Consider the following 14,533-nt stretch of genomic DNA (forward strand, 5'->3'; position numbering starts at 1 on the left):
AGAATAGCACTACGTTTTACAAATGTTGATAAATGGCAATTATAATCGGAGTTGGTATTTTTTTTTCCAATAAAACATGTCGAAAGTACGACAAGTAAAAGATATGGCACTTCGTTGCTATGTGGCGTCACAGGAGCGACGTTGTGTTCTGTAGTTTTTGTTTAGGCTCGCCTACACACGAGAGACCCCTAATGCCTGCAGATGGTAACTGTTACTGTTGTGCACTTTATTCAATGAGAGGCGGAGGCAGCAAAATTAGTCTATAAACATTGGATAATCCCTCCCATAGAGACCAAATGTGACATAACGAAATAAATAAACGAAATAATCTGTATGGTATATATAAATGATAGATCATAGACTTCAAAGACTTTGTGGGGTTTCTTATATCAGCCCTGCAGAATCCAGCACACTTTGATCTGTTTAGTCTGAATGTCTGAGTCTTTAATCTGAATAGTTAGATAATACATTTGACTTCTAAAGCATAAAATTATCATGGAATAAAATTTCATAGCGCTGTTTGTATCATCAATTTTTTTCCTTCCAATCTTTATTGAAAAAACATTCAAATATACAAACAATGCAGACCTGTGCACAGCATAGTAATATACAAAGAAACAAAAATGAATTTAAATAACAAATAAATTAATAATAACAATTATTCATTTATATGTTTAAGGGTCTTAATATATTCATTAAATTCACACAAAAATCTAATGAAATTGGGGGTAACTTTTGTTACCTTACATTTATGGATATGAAATTTACCATACAAAATCAGTAAGTTTACAGTGAACTCAATGCTATATCTATCCAGTTCAAAATGTGTAATGACATTTTTACACTCAATTGTAATATTATAATTAGTTTTACACAATATATAATCTTCTATTCGTGTCCAAAAAGTAGGCTAATTGAATGTATACAATGGTAAAATAAATGCATTAAGGTTTCTGGTTCATCATTGCAAAAATTACATTTGTTTTCAATAGCTAAAAATTTGGAGAAATATAGATTTGTTGGATATATATTGTGTAAAATTTTGATGTGTACTTCTTTAATCGTATTGGTAATACAAAATTTATATGGTAATAGCCATGCCCTCTGCCAATCAGTACCTGCAAAAAATGTTGTCCCAAAAGGCTTTCCCTCTAGGAGTAATTTTCCTTCTTTCATAGAATGTACTACGTATATGTTTATTGTTGCATTTAGCATTCATAATGTCAATACCATTTATCATCAGGAGGGGTTCTATCCTCAGTGCTTCTTGAAATCGAAGATGACTTTTCATTAGATGGGATAGGCCATTAGGAATAGCTTTCCTTACATAATTAAATTCCTTGCTTGTTACAGGAAAGGATTTAACAAGCAGGAATCGTTCATAACTCAACAGTAAACCGTTGGCATCAAAGAGATCACTTACATAAATGATACCTCTATCAACCCAATTTTGCTTAAAGATTGATGTTTTTCCAACAGTAATTATTCCATATGATGGTTTTGTGTGGGGAAAAGTTATGTATGTAACATAATTTCCAAGCTAGGAGGGCCTGTTGATAAAATTTAGATAATTTTATAGGGAGTTTGGTAATGTTAAAGTTACAAGTAAGTAGAAAATAAAGACCACCCAATTTTCTAAAAATATTGTTTGGAATAAAATACCAAATATAATTTGGGGCTTTAAGACATTCCTTAATCCATTTTACTTTAAATGTATTATTTAAATCAATAAAATTTAATAATTCAAATCCACCCTCTTTTATGGACCCTGAAAGTATTTATTTTTTTAAGTGGTGGTGTCTATTTTTCCAAGCAAAATTAGTAAGCATGTTGTTGATTTCCTTAGATGTTGAGTCTTGGACAAACATTGATAGAGTTGGATAAACAAGTCTTGAAATACCTTCAGCCTTGGTTAAAAGAACTCTACCAAAAATAGACAGGTCACGTTGAAGCCACATATTCATAATATTTTTTGTCTTTTTAAGTCTGGGAAGAAAGTTAAGTTGTTGTCTAGTTAATATATCTTTAGTTACATCAATACCCAAATATTTGACAGTTTTTTTCACCGGAATGTTGCATATACTTTCATCACCTGTATCAATTAGGCTTAAGATTTCACATTTTCCTATGTTAAGATGTGACCCCGAAGCCTTTGAAAATTCATTAATCAGCTGTATTTGGTGTTTATCTTTCAGAAACAAAGCCGTATCATCAGCTAGTTGTGTAATTCGAATTTCCCTCTGAAATATAGGCAGACCATTTATATTGGGACTGTTCAAAACCTTTAACGAAAGTAACTCTACAACAATTAGAAATAAAAAGGGAGAAGAAAAAGGGACAGCCTTGACGCACTGATCTATAAACAGAAAACCTTTTGGAGGTATTGGGCTAGATCATTAAATTACTATTGATGTCCATGTATAACATTTTCACTACTGAAATAAAGTTTTCCCCAAATCCAAACAAATCTAAAACCTTATATATAAATGGGTGTTCTACTGTATCAAACGCTTTATAAAAGTCGAGAAATACAATGACCGCTTGTATCATCAAATTATTTAGGGATGGCTCATATTCATGACGACACTGATCGAGATTCGCCAGTAAAGTAAGTCAAACACAGAATAAACCTTGAAATGATGTCTTTATTAATAGGAGGAATAACTAATTCATTGCACTCCACAACCACATTGAGTTATAGTTTTTCCTGTGAAATCTGTTTATTAAAGGTGTAGTACGAAAAACATTAAGCAAAGTTTCATAATGCGACTGTATTTAGAAACCTCCCCTAGACAAACAAAACTAAACCATGTGACTGGCAAAATGTTTTAAGTCAACTCTGAAAAAGAATTTAATACTGAAAGTAGGTAACACAGGACAATAAAATGTCTTCCCAATATGAGAAATCACAGTATTTTGCAGTAAGTACTTTTTGGTTTCTTGTACTTGGCAAAAAGGTACCAATTTGTGACATATGGCAAGACAATGCAGTTAAACGTCATAAAAAAAAGAGAGAAGTTAATGCTCAAATTTAAATAAACACTTTGCTACTGAATGATCGTCATAAACCTTTCAGACGATTCCATTCTCAATCACATATTTACATCTATTGACTAGAATACAACACAAAAGTATTCAAAAAGAAAATGAAATTATGTGGGGGAAAGGAATTCATATTTGTACATTTTGGCTCATATCAACTCACAATACAGTCAAGCATAAATTGTGTGGATTTACAAAGGAGTGCTGTAGTCAAAAGATTGTGAACATGGATTAGTTTTGTCCCAGTGAGTGTGCTTGGACATCTGCCATCCTGGAATTGTTTCTTGTCCTTAACCTAGCTCTTCACTTTACAAAAAACAACTGCATGTCTGAGACTACAGTAAACTTAGTTGACCCCTGAGTTTCTAATGCAAAACTAGTGTATGAAATACCTCATTACAGTGTATCTTAGTGCAAGCCAGCAATATGCTTGATTAAACAGAGGTATATTAGATAGCACCCAAGCTGACAATATTCCCCAGAATGGTTACTCTGCCGGCCAAATCACAACAAGCAGTATGGGAGGAGGTGTTTTGCTCTGTATCCTTGTGAAAACCAGCAGTTCAAATGCTTGAATTCGTATTACATTTATAAACGTTTTTTTTTTTCATAGAAAATATAAATATCCCTGAATGAAACAGATTCACAGCATTTTCTCTTGAGGACTCCAGTGCTACTACCATAACGTGGCCATCAAGTGTCTTCAAGGTCTCCAGTTAATGTCTCTCTCTCTCTCTCTCTCTCTCTTTCCCTCTTTCCTCTAAAGCCTGTAGTTCCAGCCGCCAAGTCCTTCATTCACTATCATGATACATTACAGTCCGCTTTCCCCGGTTCCGGGTGTTCACGCGTCTGTGTCGTTTGCTGTATGACTCGTCACTGTCTGCTTCGTCCGAGGCCGCCCGCCGGGGGCGCTGCCTCAGCTGGCGGGCGGCGGTCCGCTCGCTGATCCTGGACCTTCGTCTGTCACCGCTCCTCTTTGGACTGCTGTGGGACCCTGAGCTGGCAAATGAGTTTTCAGAGGCTGAAGATGACTGCTCACTTTCTGAGGCAGAACTGTGATTGCTACTGCTGTAGCTTTCCTTTCGTTTGTGTTTTGGTTGCCTCGCATTTTTCTTTCCTCCCCTTGAATGACCAACATCTTCCTCTTCCTCATCATTGTCTGAACCAGGTTGGGAAGAGGAGTCTTCCTTGCTGTCACCATCCTCTGGTTTGGACTTGCGATGAGATTCCCTTTTGACGCGCTTGGAAGAGCCTGACCTGTTAGTCTCTTTGCTATTTTTATTGATCTTGGGAACTGGCTCCTTCTCTCCATCCTCCTCCCCCCTGTCTTCAGAGTCTGAGGTGTATATACGTTTTCTCTTGGAAGACGGTTGGTGCTTGGTTTCATTGGGAGACACTCTTTTAGACTCGCGCTTATGCCCGTCTTCTCCAGAAGGGGCGGCAGCTTTGCTACTGCCGTTCCTGCGTTTCCCCCGGCTCTCAGAAGCAGAGTCTTCCTCAGAAAGAGAGTTGTCGCTGATATATTTCTTTTTTGGTAGGGCTCGGAGGCGCGGTCGTCTGCCTGATGTGCCGTTATCTGACTTGTTATCAGATTCTTCGTCTGACGAGCCGGTAGAGCGTTTTCTCCTTGACCTCTTCTTGGGTTTGAATTCCAGCTCTGAGCTCTCTGAAGCGGAGGTGCTTCCACGAGGCCGTTTAGGTTTGCTCTTGTTCCGTGCCGGCCTCTTTTTCTGCGTTTCGGCTTCAGATTCCTCATTGGAGTGATTGCTATCTACTTCATGTTCCTCATCTTCTGTTTTCAATCTTTTCTTGCGTGAGCTGGATCTCTTTGGAGCATCACTGAGTTCCTCCGATTCTGCACCCTCCAGTTTGTTAGTTGAGGCAGGTTTTTGTTGATCTTGGCTTTTTGATGATGGAATTCTACTCTTTTTCCCAGAGTCCTTGCGTATTTCTTTCTCTACCTTTCTCCCATTTTGGTGCGGGTGCTTCTGGGAATCGTGGTCTTTGTCCTCTTCGTCTGAGCTGACAGGAGGTTTGCGTCGTGTGGTCCTGCATACAGTGTCCTCTACCTCCTCCTCTTCCTCACTTGCATTCAGAGTCCTCCTACTTTTCCTGCCTGGAGTAGTTACTGTGCTCCTAGACGGCTTCTGAAAGACAGCAGCCCGTTTGTCCTCTTTCGTCTCCTCCTCCTCTTCTCCAGAACTCTCCTCTACAGCCTCCTCTTTCTCAGAGTTACTATCAGACTTGTGATGTTTTGCTCCATGTCCGTTCACATGGGACAAAACATCTGAAAAAAGGGAGAGAAAAAAAAAAGAGGCCATCTGATTAGAGCAACATCCATCACAAATGCCAAGGGAATGGCTAATGGCAAGGAAGAAACAAACGTGACTAATAACAAAAAAGTAATTTCTCACCCTTTCCCTTCATCTTTGTAATTTGTCTCGTTCTGTGTCTGCTGGAGCTCCTGTCTCCATTCTGCTGACGCTGGGAGGAGGACGAGGCATCGTTCTCGTCGCTGTCCTCCTCATCCTTAGATTCACCAGCTGACTCCTTTGTATTCTGAGAAGCTAGAAAGAGGAACAAAGCCAGAATTAGGTCAAATCTATCTTGTAAACATGTCAGAAATGTTAGGACGTGTTCACAATATTTTCAAATATTTTTTGCCTAAAACAAAACTACAATTAAATCAATTTTGCTTGTATTTTAAGGCTGTAAAAGGATTGTTAACATTTGCGAGGTCTATAAACGATGTAGTAAAACCTACATGTTGAGTTATAAGTTAACTAAGTTTTTTAAAAAGCTTATTTTCCATTTAGGGGTTCTACTCTTCCTTAAGTTGTGAGAAAATGTAGATGTTTAAATTCAAGGTTGTACTCTGAAGTCACAAAGAAAAGGTCGCTCCTGCCTACCCTGTGACGGTGACTCTTCATCAGAGTCTGAGCTGCTCTGGATCACTGCAGTGCGTTTGCTGGACCTGGTGGATTGGCGGAGTCGGCTGCTGCTCCTCGTCGGCTTCTCCTCCTCCTCCTCCTCGAAGTCTTCGTCCGACGCTTCAAGAAGTTTGATCTTGCTGACAGCTGCCCTGGCAGTCTTTCTCTTCAGTGATCTGCGACCCACAAATCCCTCTTCCTCCTCCTCCTCTTCCCCCTCAGAGCCCTGGGATGTGCCTTTGTCGGACTCCTCATGGCGACGTGTCTCCCTGCGAGACGACCTGCTGCTGTGACCGTTCACTTGAGCTCTGCTGTCTAAAGACAAGAGAATTGGGGGGGGGGGGGGGGGGGGGGGGTGTTTAACAATATGCAACAATACGATGTAATACATAAAAGTTCAATGACAACAAAGTCTGACTGTGCAGAATTATGTTGATTTCTGAGCCACAAATCTTTCTAGCAATGGCACTGGCTTGCTAGAATGTAAATAGGAATCTCTCTACAAAGTGCAAATAATATAATTTCGATGAAGAGCTTGTGAAATTGTGATGGTCAAGCCGTCATGCTAAGGGTAAATCTGTGACAGGACAACATATGATCTTACTTAAGTCTACTGAGACCTTGAGCTTTGTGATCTGGGCTTTAGAGTCTTACTGCTTGAAGTTGAGAGGCCAGTAGAGGCCTGTCAGCAGTGTTTACCTGTCCGTTTCCTGTCTGCGGCAGCACTGTTCCTGGTCAGCCGTGTGCTCCTGCTGCTTTTAGTCCTGCTGGGATAGCGACGAGACGAGGAATGGGACAAACTATCTCCATCTTCGCTCTCCTCGCCTTCACTGTAGAATTCCTCCTCCTCATCATCATCTTCCTCCTCCTCCTCTTCACTGTCGCTCTCAGCAACTGACAATAAAAAGATAAATTTTCAGGCATGATTGTTTCAGACTGTTTTTAATACACAGCTTTAGGTTGTGTATTAAGTTTAGGTTGTGAGGTTATCACCTGCCCGATGTTCTTGTGGAAGTTCTAGGTGAAATAAGGTCGAACAATTCAAGATTTTATCTGCAAATAGACTCATTAAATCCTGACCTTTTTTCCTCTTCTTGGCCCCGTTGTTTCTTGTAACTCTTGTTTTCCCTCTGGTCTCTCTGCTTCGATGACACCTTGAGGAACCTGGACGTTTCTCCTCCTCTGACTCAGTCAATGGCAGCTCACTGTCACTCTCAGACTCTGAAGTAGAAAAACATCAGTAAACATCAAGGCTTTACTTGATTCCAATAGTGACTGGTAAAATTCCTACGCCTCTCATACAAAATTAAGAACAGAAGTAGAGACATTGCAGGCTCCATAGCATTATTACCACAATGTTCAAGAAGCAAATTCAGGTCAGTCAGGGATGAGACACTTCACTCCTCTATAAATGTGAGCTATCAAACCTCATCATATCTTACAGCACTTGAGAACAGTGATCTACAAAGCATCTCTTCCTTCTTGAGCAGTATCTAATTAATATTGAGAAGTAAACATATCATTGTGAAACTTTATGAATCTTCACACCACAGCTGTGAATTTCAACTACTCCAAGAAAGAACTATACATCTTCACCACAAATATGCCATGGGAATGTTATGATAAGACTGACTAATTGAGGTTAGAGTACTGTATTTAGGTAGGATTGGATAAAATTGTGCTTCATCCAAATTGTGTTAGTACAAATTATTCATTCATTTTCATCACTTCATGCCACAAATCAGTGTGGGTAATTTTTCTACTAATTTGGAATTAGTATTTTGTCTACTGGAAGACAAACCTAGTACAACATAACATACTATATCGCACTAGTGGAGAATCTTCCTGCTAAATAACTTGGTACAATGAAAGAACCTATTGACCAGGAGGCATTACAAACGATTTGTGGAAAAGTTCTACAGTACCAACATGGAAAAGGCTCCATTGTACCTGGTGTTGAGGAAGCAGCTTTGGAGCCCATGTCGTCCTCAGAGGAGCTGTGGCCCGAGCTGCTGCCTCGACTCCTCCTGACCCGCTCAGGAACAGACACTTTGGCTGAGGTAGATTTGGTCACTGACGTCGACTCCACTTTTTCCTGAGTTTTGACAGCAGCCCTCTTATGACTTGAGAAAAGAGGAAAAACTTTAAATCAGACAATGACATACATCGCAGGAGAACATAAGTATAAGATCGCTTTTAAGACATTTCTGCTTTATTAGCTAGTGTAAAGTGGAGAGGACAGGAAAGAAATATCAAGCAACAAAGGTCTTTAGCCATATTTGAACCCATGACCTTGTGAGTACATAGTATGCCTCAACCCACTGAGCCACCAGAGCACCCATCGGTGGCAATCTTGTTCCTTGCACTATTGATAATCCATTTCTATGGTGAACAATATCAACTGAGGAGAGCTGGAGAACTGCAGCAGACCTTGAGGTGTTGGTGCCAGAGGCAGGCTGATCCTGCTGCTGCATTTTCTTCCGGAACCGCTGGCTGCGGCGGAGCCTCTCGTTGCTCTTGACAGCAGTTTTGTACTCAGATATGACTGTTCTGATTTGCTCCTCGAAGAAGGCAGAGAGCCGCAAGGTCATACTGTAAATCTACAACAGAAAGAATAGAGAAGATGGAGTAATAAAGATATACTTCGAAGCCAAAATGTAAATGACTGAATGAGTTTTTCAATCAGGAAATGTAACACCTGAATTCATAGCAATCAACTTTTATTTGCAATACTAACTGACAACTATTCATTTATATTTATGAGATGGACTCCTGCACTGGGGGAGAATCTCAACTAGCTCTCGTACCTTGGAGCGTTTGTTGGGAGTGTAGGCTTTAGCATTGGCAAATATTAGCCGGGTGTCTTTGCAAAGCTCTACTGGGTTCTCATAGTGGTCTTCCTCCAGGGTCCTCTTCACCGTGCCAAAATCCATTGGTGTATCAATGATGTCATGGTAGTCCTGGAGATGCACACAAAACATGATTTAGGCTTAATCATTTACGATACATTGGAATACAAAAAACAACAACATCAGAACAGAGTCACTCCCCATCTTACATGGTAGGCTGAAAATTCATCTTTTCAATAAATATCTTGTGTCACCTTGTCCCCACTGAATCACTATATGCTGTACTCACTGTATGCCACTCTGGATAACTCTACCTAAAATGTAAATGTCAATGTTTCATTATTTAACCAAATGAAAATTGGTCTTTGGCTTCAGCTGTGAGGGTTTTAGGCACCAATGCCATATATGATGGCTGTTACCATTACAGAATCCGTTTTCTAGAGGAAAAAAGGCTTTTTTAAAAACCTTCTGCTTCACTAACTAGTTTTGACTTGCGGCTGTGAGTTTTCCTATTCTTCCAGTCACTTTGGAAAGAAACAAACTAGTCTCTTTTCTGTTCTAAAAAGAATTTGTCCGGCAAAATAGTGCAAGAGGCTGTTAAAATCTGAAGTCCACTTGGTATTCAGTTCCCGCCCCAGGTCAACATTGTTCTGCCAAATGCCAGCATCTACAGATCCCCCGAGTGTGTCATGTTGACTTACTGGATAGTTTGTTGGATCCACAGGACGTCTGAAGGGCTCCGAGTCCTCACACTCAAATATGTAGTTGAGCAGACTTTTGCACTGTTCCTTCCAGGCATCTCTGTCTGGCAAAACCTCCGCTGAGCGCTGGTGACAGCAAGGAGGGAGAAAGTCAGTCATCATGACATGACATGAGGCACACTACCTTTCAGTTGCCCTTGGATAAACATTACATGTTATGGTGTGTTCGCATGAGGCAATGGTAGCACACAGAGGCTTTCTCATAGTCGTCAATGGGAAAAGAAAATTGTTTAATTCATTTCAGGGATAACAACTCCCATTGCAACGTGCAGAACATACGTACGTAAAAAAAAAAAAAAAAAAGTTCAACACCAGTCATTTGTCATCAAATACCAGAAACCTCAGAAAATGTCCGACGAGGGACTCGAAGCTTTGGATAGTGAGGATTTCTTCTCAGAAGCTGGACAGACTGTCCCCTTGGCTAAGGCACAACCTGCTCTTATTAGTCTTTGTGCTTTATCAACATACTGCACAATAGAATCATTATGTTTTCTCCAAAATGCTTGAATGTCTTGTCCTCCTTGTTGCATGCTGTGTGACTGTAACCTTATGTATTAGGTATTCTCTGTCTGTTCTGTTTACCTGACGCAGTCTGTGTCCAGAGGAGGTGCCTGGTGCCTCTGTATCGTCATCCTGTGAACAATATTAAAATTTAGATCAGTTTATCCCAAACAAAACACACTCTCTGTAATATACATTTGAGTCGAGGCTGAGCAATAAGGCCCAATGATCAATGAATTTTCATTGTTGGGGCCACCACACAAATCACTAAAAGAAACACCGCCATACTAATGAATTGCACCCCCTTTTTTATGTCTCATGTCCTGCTTGTCTTAAAGGCTTAAAAATGAATCCTTTAACTTGTCTCCTCTAGATCTCCCTTTCATGTCTCGTCTAGACCTCCCTTTCATGTTTCAAGTGAAATCAGAGATCATAATGTTTGCTTAGATAGACCTGGACAGTCTATTTCATGTAAAGAGCAGATCTAAATGTTCTCATTATACTGTATTAAACAATCAGTCTAGCAGCAGGACATGACAATGAATAATAGACCTCATTAAAATTTGGGGAAAAAAAACCCCCAAAACAATTATAGCTGTATTCATTAAGCCAACTTTACCTCATCATCTTCATCATCCATCTCTTCAACAGCATTGTAAATCTCCATGATATCTGTGCAGCTTGGATTACTGAGGAAATGAGGAAAAAGATATGTCAACTTTAAGTCTGAAAAGGGATTATATGTGAATATTATTTTGCCTGTGCTTTGGGTATCATCATGAACATTTCCCTCAAGTGACCCACATTTTAAAATATTTATTTTTTGCTACCCAAAGCTGATTTTGCAGGTTTGTGTGCATTTATTCCATTAAATGTATCTTATTTTAGGCTGCTAGATTACTAGCCTCAAGACTTTAGTTCAGCCTCCCATATGTTGTTGGCAGTTATAAAGGCTTTGACACCATAACATAGCCAGTGAGGTGATGCTGCATAATTCTCCAGGGCAAATATAAGTGACCAACTTATCTTACAGTTGCTACCTTACAGTTTTTGAAAAACGCTAGTCTAGACCAGTGTTTCCCAACCCAGTCCTCAAGGACCCCTTTTCCTGCAAGTATTGGTTCCAGCTCTACTCTTGCGCACCTGATCCAGTTAAGGTCTTAATGCTGATTGGTAGAGACAGATCTACCTGAACAGAGCAGCATGAAAGTGTGTAGGCCCCATTGGGATCAGGTGTGCAAGAGTAAAGATGGAATAAAAACCTGCAGGACAGGGGGTCCTTGAGGACTGGGTTGGGAACCACTGGTCTAGACAACAAGAACACATGAGTGGAACGTACTTGACAAACTTTTGGAGGACATTCGTGATGATTTTTGCCGAGTGGGCAATCTTGCTCCTTGGCTCGTTGAAAGTGCGGGCGTTGTGTGCAATGTACCTGGCATCCCAAATTAATGCTGACAGGCGCCTGTGGACCATCAGAGGTGAGTAAGTACATGCACCATATACTGTCTCCTTCACACATGCTGTTACCTTGCAGAAAAATTAGACTTTCATTGGTGAAGACTGATCTTAACATGTCGAGCAAGACAATATGAGATCAGACCGAGGTCAACAGATTAATCAAAGTGCAGATAATTCCACACATTTGTTTTGACCTATCATTACCAGATGGGTGGTTCTTGCCACATTGGACAAAGAGCGCCAGAAAGTTTAGATAAATGCAGCCAAGTATTTGAAAGTCAATTTAGTATACATTCCTGTGAGTGACAACTTAGCTGATACCATTGGAATTGGCCTACAGCAGCAAACCTCACCTGGTACTCCAAGCAGATCACGACACTTAATTATTCACAAACATTATTTGACCCTGCTTTGTTTGAGATCGACAGCTTTACTTGGCAGAAGGAGAGATTGTTCAGAAGTATGGGACTGACCTGTAGAACCTGTTGATGAGGCGGAGTCTGATGGTGCCCAGGTCAGTGGGGTAGGCGATCACAGTGCAGTAGGTGGGATACTGGACAATGTCCACAGGACCAGAGAAGGGAGCTGCGATCTCTGTTGCAGAAACACAAAGGTTGAGTTTTAGTATGATAAAAAAAAAAAAAAAAAAAAGTGCCCTTGAAGAGAGTGAGAGAGAGCATACGTGTGAGTAAGTCATTGTGTGTGTATGTGAGTGAGTGATTGAGTTTGTGTGTGAATGAAAAAGTATACATGTGCCAGGTAGCTGCAGGTCTCAAAAGGCCAAATTTAAGATATTTTTCTCTCTTTTAATGCAACCTGGAACAATTTTACAGCCAAAATAAAGAAACAAATCTGTCAAAATCAGCCTATTTCTGACTGAATATAGCGAATGAAAATTCTGAAGCTATAAATGGGAAGAATAAGAAAAAGGGACATGAATAGCCAAATTATAATTATTAAAGTGGCTGTGATGAAAACAAAGCATGTTGTATTAACTGCATTTGTGTATAAACCGTATGTCCTGTATCTTAGAGTGGACATCTGGGGCAAACCTACTGTGACAACTGTAAGTAATACAACATAAGAAAATCTAATTTAATTGCATCAAAATGAAAATTCTAAAATAAAACCCATGGTACATGATACAAAAACTTTAAGGCCTTTTAAGACTTTCTCCAGACTTTTAAGGACCCGCAGATACAGGGATTATAGCAAAAAAAAAATCTTCTGACTGAAAATTTTTTTTCAGGCCAAGTCATATTCCCCATCTACAATTTGTAAAACAAGTTACAGAGGAGGCCCCCACATTAGGGCGTGTACACGTACACACTGCTTTTTTTTTTTTTTAGAAAAGGCGGGTGCCGTGCTGCCTTTTTAGAGCGGCCGCTTTTTTTCAGCCATGCGGTCACTTCCCATAGGTTTTCATGTAAAAAAGGCGGAGGCAGCTGAGAAAAAGGCGGACAGTGTGTACACGCCCTTAGCCCTCGACGCCTGCTGAACAAGTAAAATTATGAGATTTCAGCACCACCCCACGCATAACCATTGCTGCTGTTCTCTAATGCAGCCATCAAGTTGTAAAAAGGCTTTAACCTACACTTTATTTAAATACTCGAGACCAATAGCGTTTTAAGGGAAGATGCTTTTGAACAGCTTTTCTATTGCCAGTTTGCTTTTAAGTAATTTCAATGCTGTTTTCAATCTATGAAATAAAACTGATACTTTTTGCAAGGCTTGACTCAGTTTTTAGTCATACAAATAATCAACCATCTACATAACTTTTCAGTGCATATGTTTTTATTTATCTTATTATAACACCAAACAAAACAATGTTTTTGTTTTAAGTGAGTGCTCAGGGTTTCCCATTAATGTATTAAACTGTGGCGCACTGCCACAGTTTCACATCGCTGAGAAAGAAAATGTTGCCGTTGTTATTAATAGTTTTACTATTGTTTTTGCGATCTTTGCCTTCATAAAACTCTGTCTCCTCTCAAGGGGCTGTCCCCCCTGCTTTGGCAGGTGCTGCTAAACACACCCTCATCCCAATATGTGTGAGATGAGACACGTGTGTATGCCCACACACACACACACACGATACTGCAGACTTCTCTCAACAAAGCACAACCCACGACCTGGAATGCATTTGTAGCAGGCCCATTCACACAAAGAGTGACAACTATAAAGATAACTACAAACTATAATGATATGCTGTTGCTCAAGCTTTCACATGACAACGATATTGGTGCCAAATATTCAGAGAAAACAATGGAGCTTTATCAACGTGCTTTTATTTTACTCGCTCTAAAGTAAATAACGACAGAGCCGATGGATTTGGGTTCATGAATTGCCGCAAAAGAGAGAGGAGCCAGCAGAATCAATAATGCTCATATACGGAGCTTTGATTACATTATTGTGCGTTGTTTATATGAGAGCTAATTGTATTAATGGCCACCAAGTGAAGCTATTTATTTTTTTACCAGTAGGAGACTCCGCACACCACATCTACTGTGGATCAAAGAGTAAAGTCCCCTGTAGCCCATGTTGAGAGAAACACCTGTAACTTCACCGTGGCTAAACGGGTTTCAACAGGCTACTGGAGGGACACATGTTGTTACCTCCCGGTCATATTATAAAAACATAGGATAATAGCGCATTTGCGGTCAGGTTGGCCAAGACATGGTGCTATTTTGTTTAGCTAGCAAAAGTCCGACCGCTATGTCACATTTCTTTTCAACATTTTTAGAGGCGATGGTCTTTGTAAATAGTGCCGGGTTCCTCTGGACTTCTGTCATCAGTTCCTCAGCAGCAGCTCCGTCACTGCAGTGAACTAATGAATTCTCCCAACCCGTCCTTTGTAGAACTCTATCGAATCGCAGTATGAGTGAAAATGCAACGTGACTGTATCCCAACGTTCATGCGACTCAACCATTATTTTTAGGTGCATGCTTACACCCTATTTTTTGCTGTATGTTTACACCCTTTACTTAAACAA

At 40.1% G+C, this 14,533-nt stretch overlaps 1 protein-coding gene across 1 annotated transcript in view; it reads right to left on the bottom strand.

The window, feature by feature from the left end:
- Positions 1–2,647: 2,647 nt before the first annotated feature.
- brwd1 (bromodomain and WD repeat domain containing 1) overlaps positions 2,648–14,533 on the bottom strand; it is a 31,522-nt gene continuing 19,636 nt past the window's right edge. The window contains exons 32-44 of the mRNA XM_071513037.1: positions 12,018–12,138; positions 11,423–11,548; positions 10,703–10,772; positions 10,165–10,215; positions 9,523–9,648; positions 8,780–8,932; positions 8,403–8,572; positions 7,923–8,095; positions 7,053–7,193; positions 6,672–6,866; positions 5,952–6,287; positions 5,457–5,609; positions 2,648–5,329 (exon numbers count right to left, since the gene is read on the bottom strand). Of these exons, the coding sequence (XP_071369138.1) occupies positions 3,834–5,329; positions 5,457–5,609; positions 5,952–6,287; positions 6,672–6,866; positions 7,053–7,193; positions 7,923–8,095; positions 8,403–8,572; positions 8,780–8,932; positions 9,523–9,648; positions 10,165–10,215; positions 10,703–10,772; positions 11,423–11,548; positions 12,018–12,138 (3,311 nt within the window). The 3' untranslated portion in view covers positions 2,648–3,833. The remainder of the gene's footprint in view (positions 5,330–5,456; positions 5,610–5,951; positions 6,288–6,671; positions 6,867–7,052; positions 7,194–7,922; positions 8,096–8,402; positions 8,573–8,779; positions 8,933–9,522; positions 9,649–10,164; positions 10,216–10,702; positions 10,773–11,422; positions 11,549–12,017; positions 12,139–14,533) is intronic.

The sequence above is a fragment of the Centroberyx affinis genome, unplaced genomic scaffold (genome assembly GCF_046629955.1).
Source record: "Centroberyx affinis isolate AG114_WGS23_722 - 3 ecotype Tasmania unplaced genomic scaffold, CSIRO-AGI_Caff_v1 ptg006720l_1, whole genome shotgun sequence".
NCBI classification, from domain to species: domain Eukaryota; kingdom Metazoa; phylum Chordata; class Actinopteri; order Beryciformes; family Berycidae; genus Centroberyx; species Centroberyx affinis.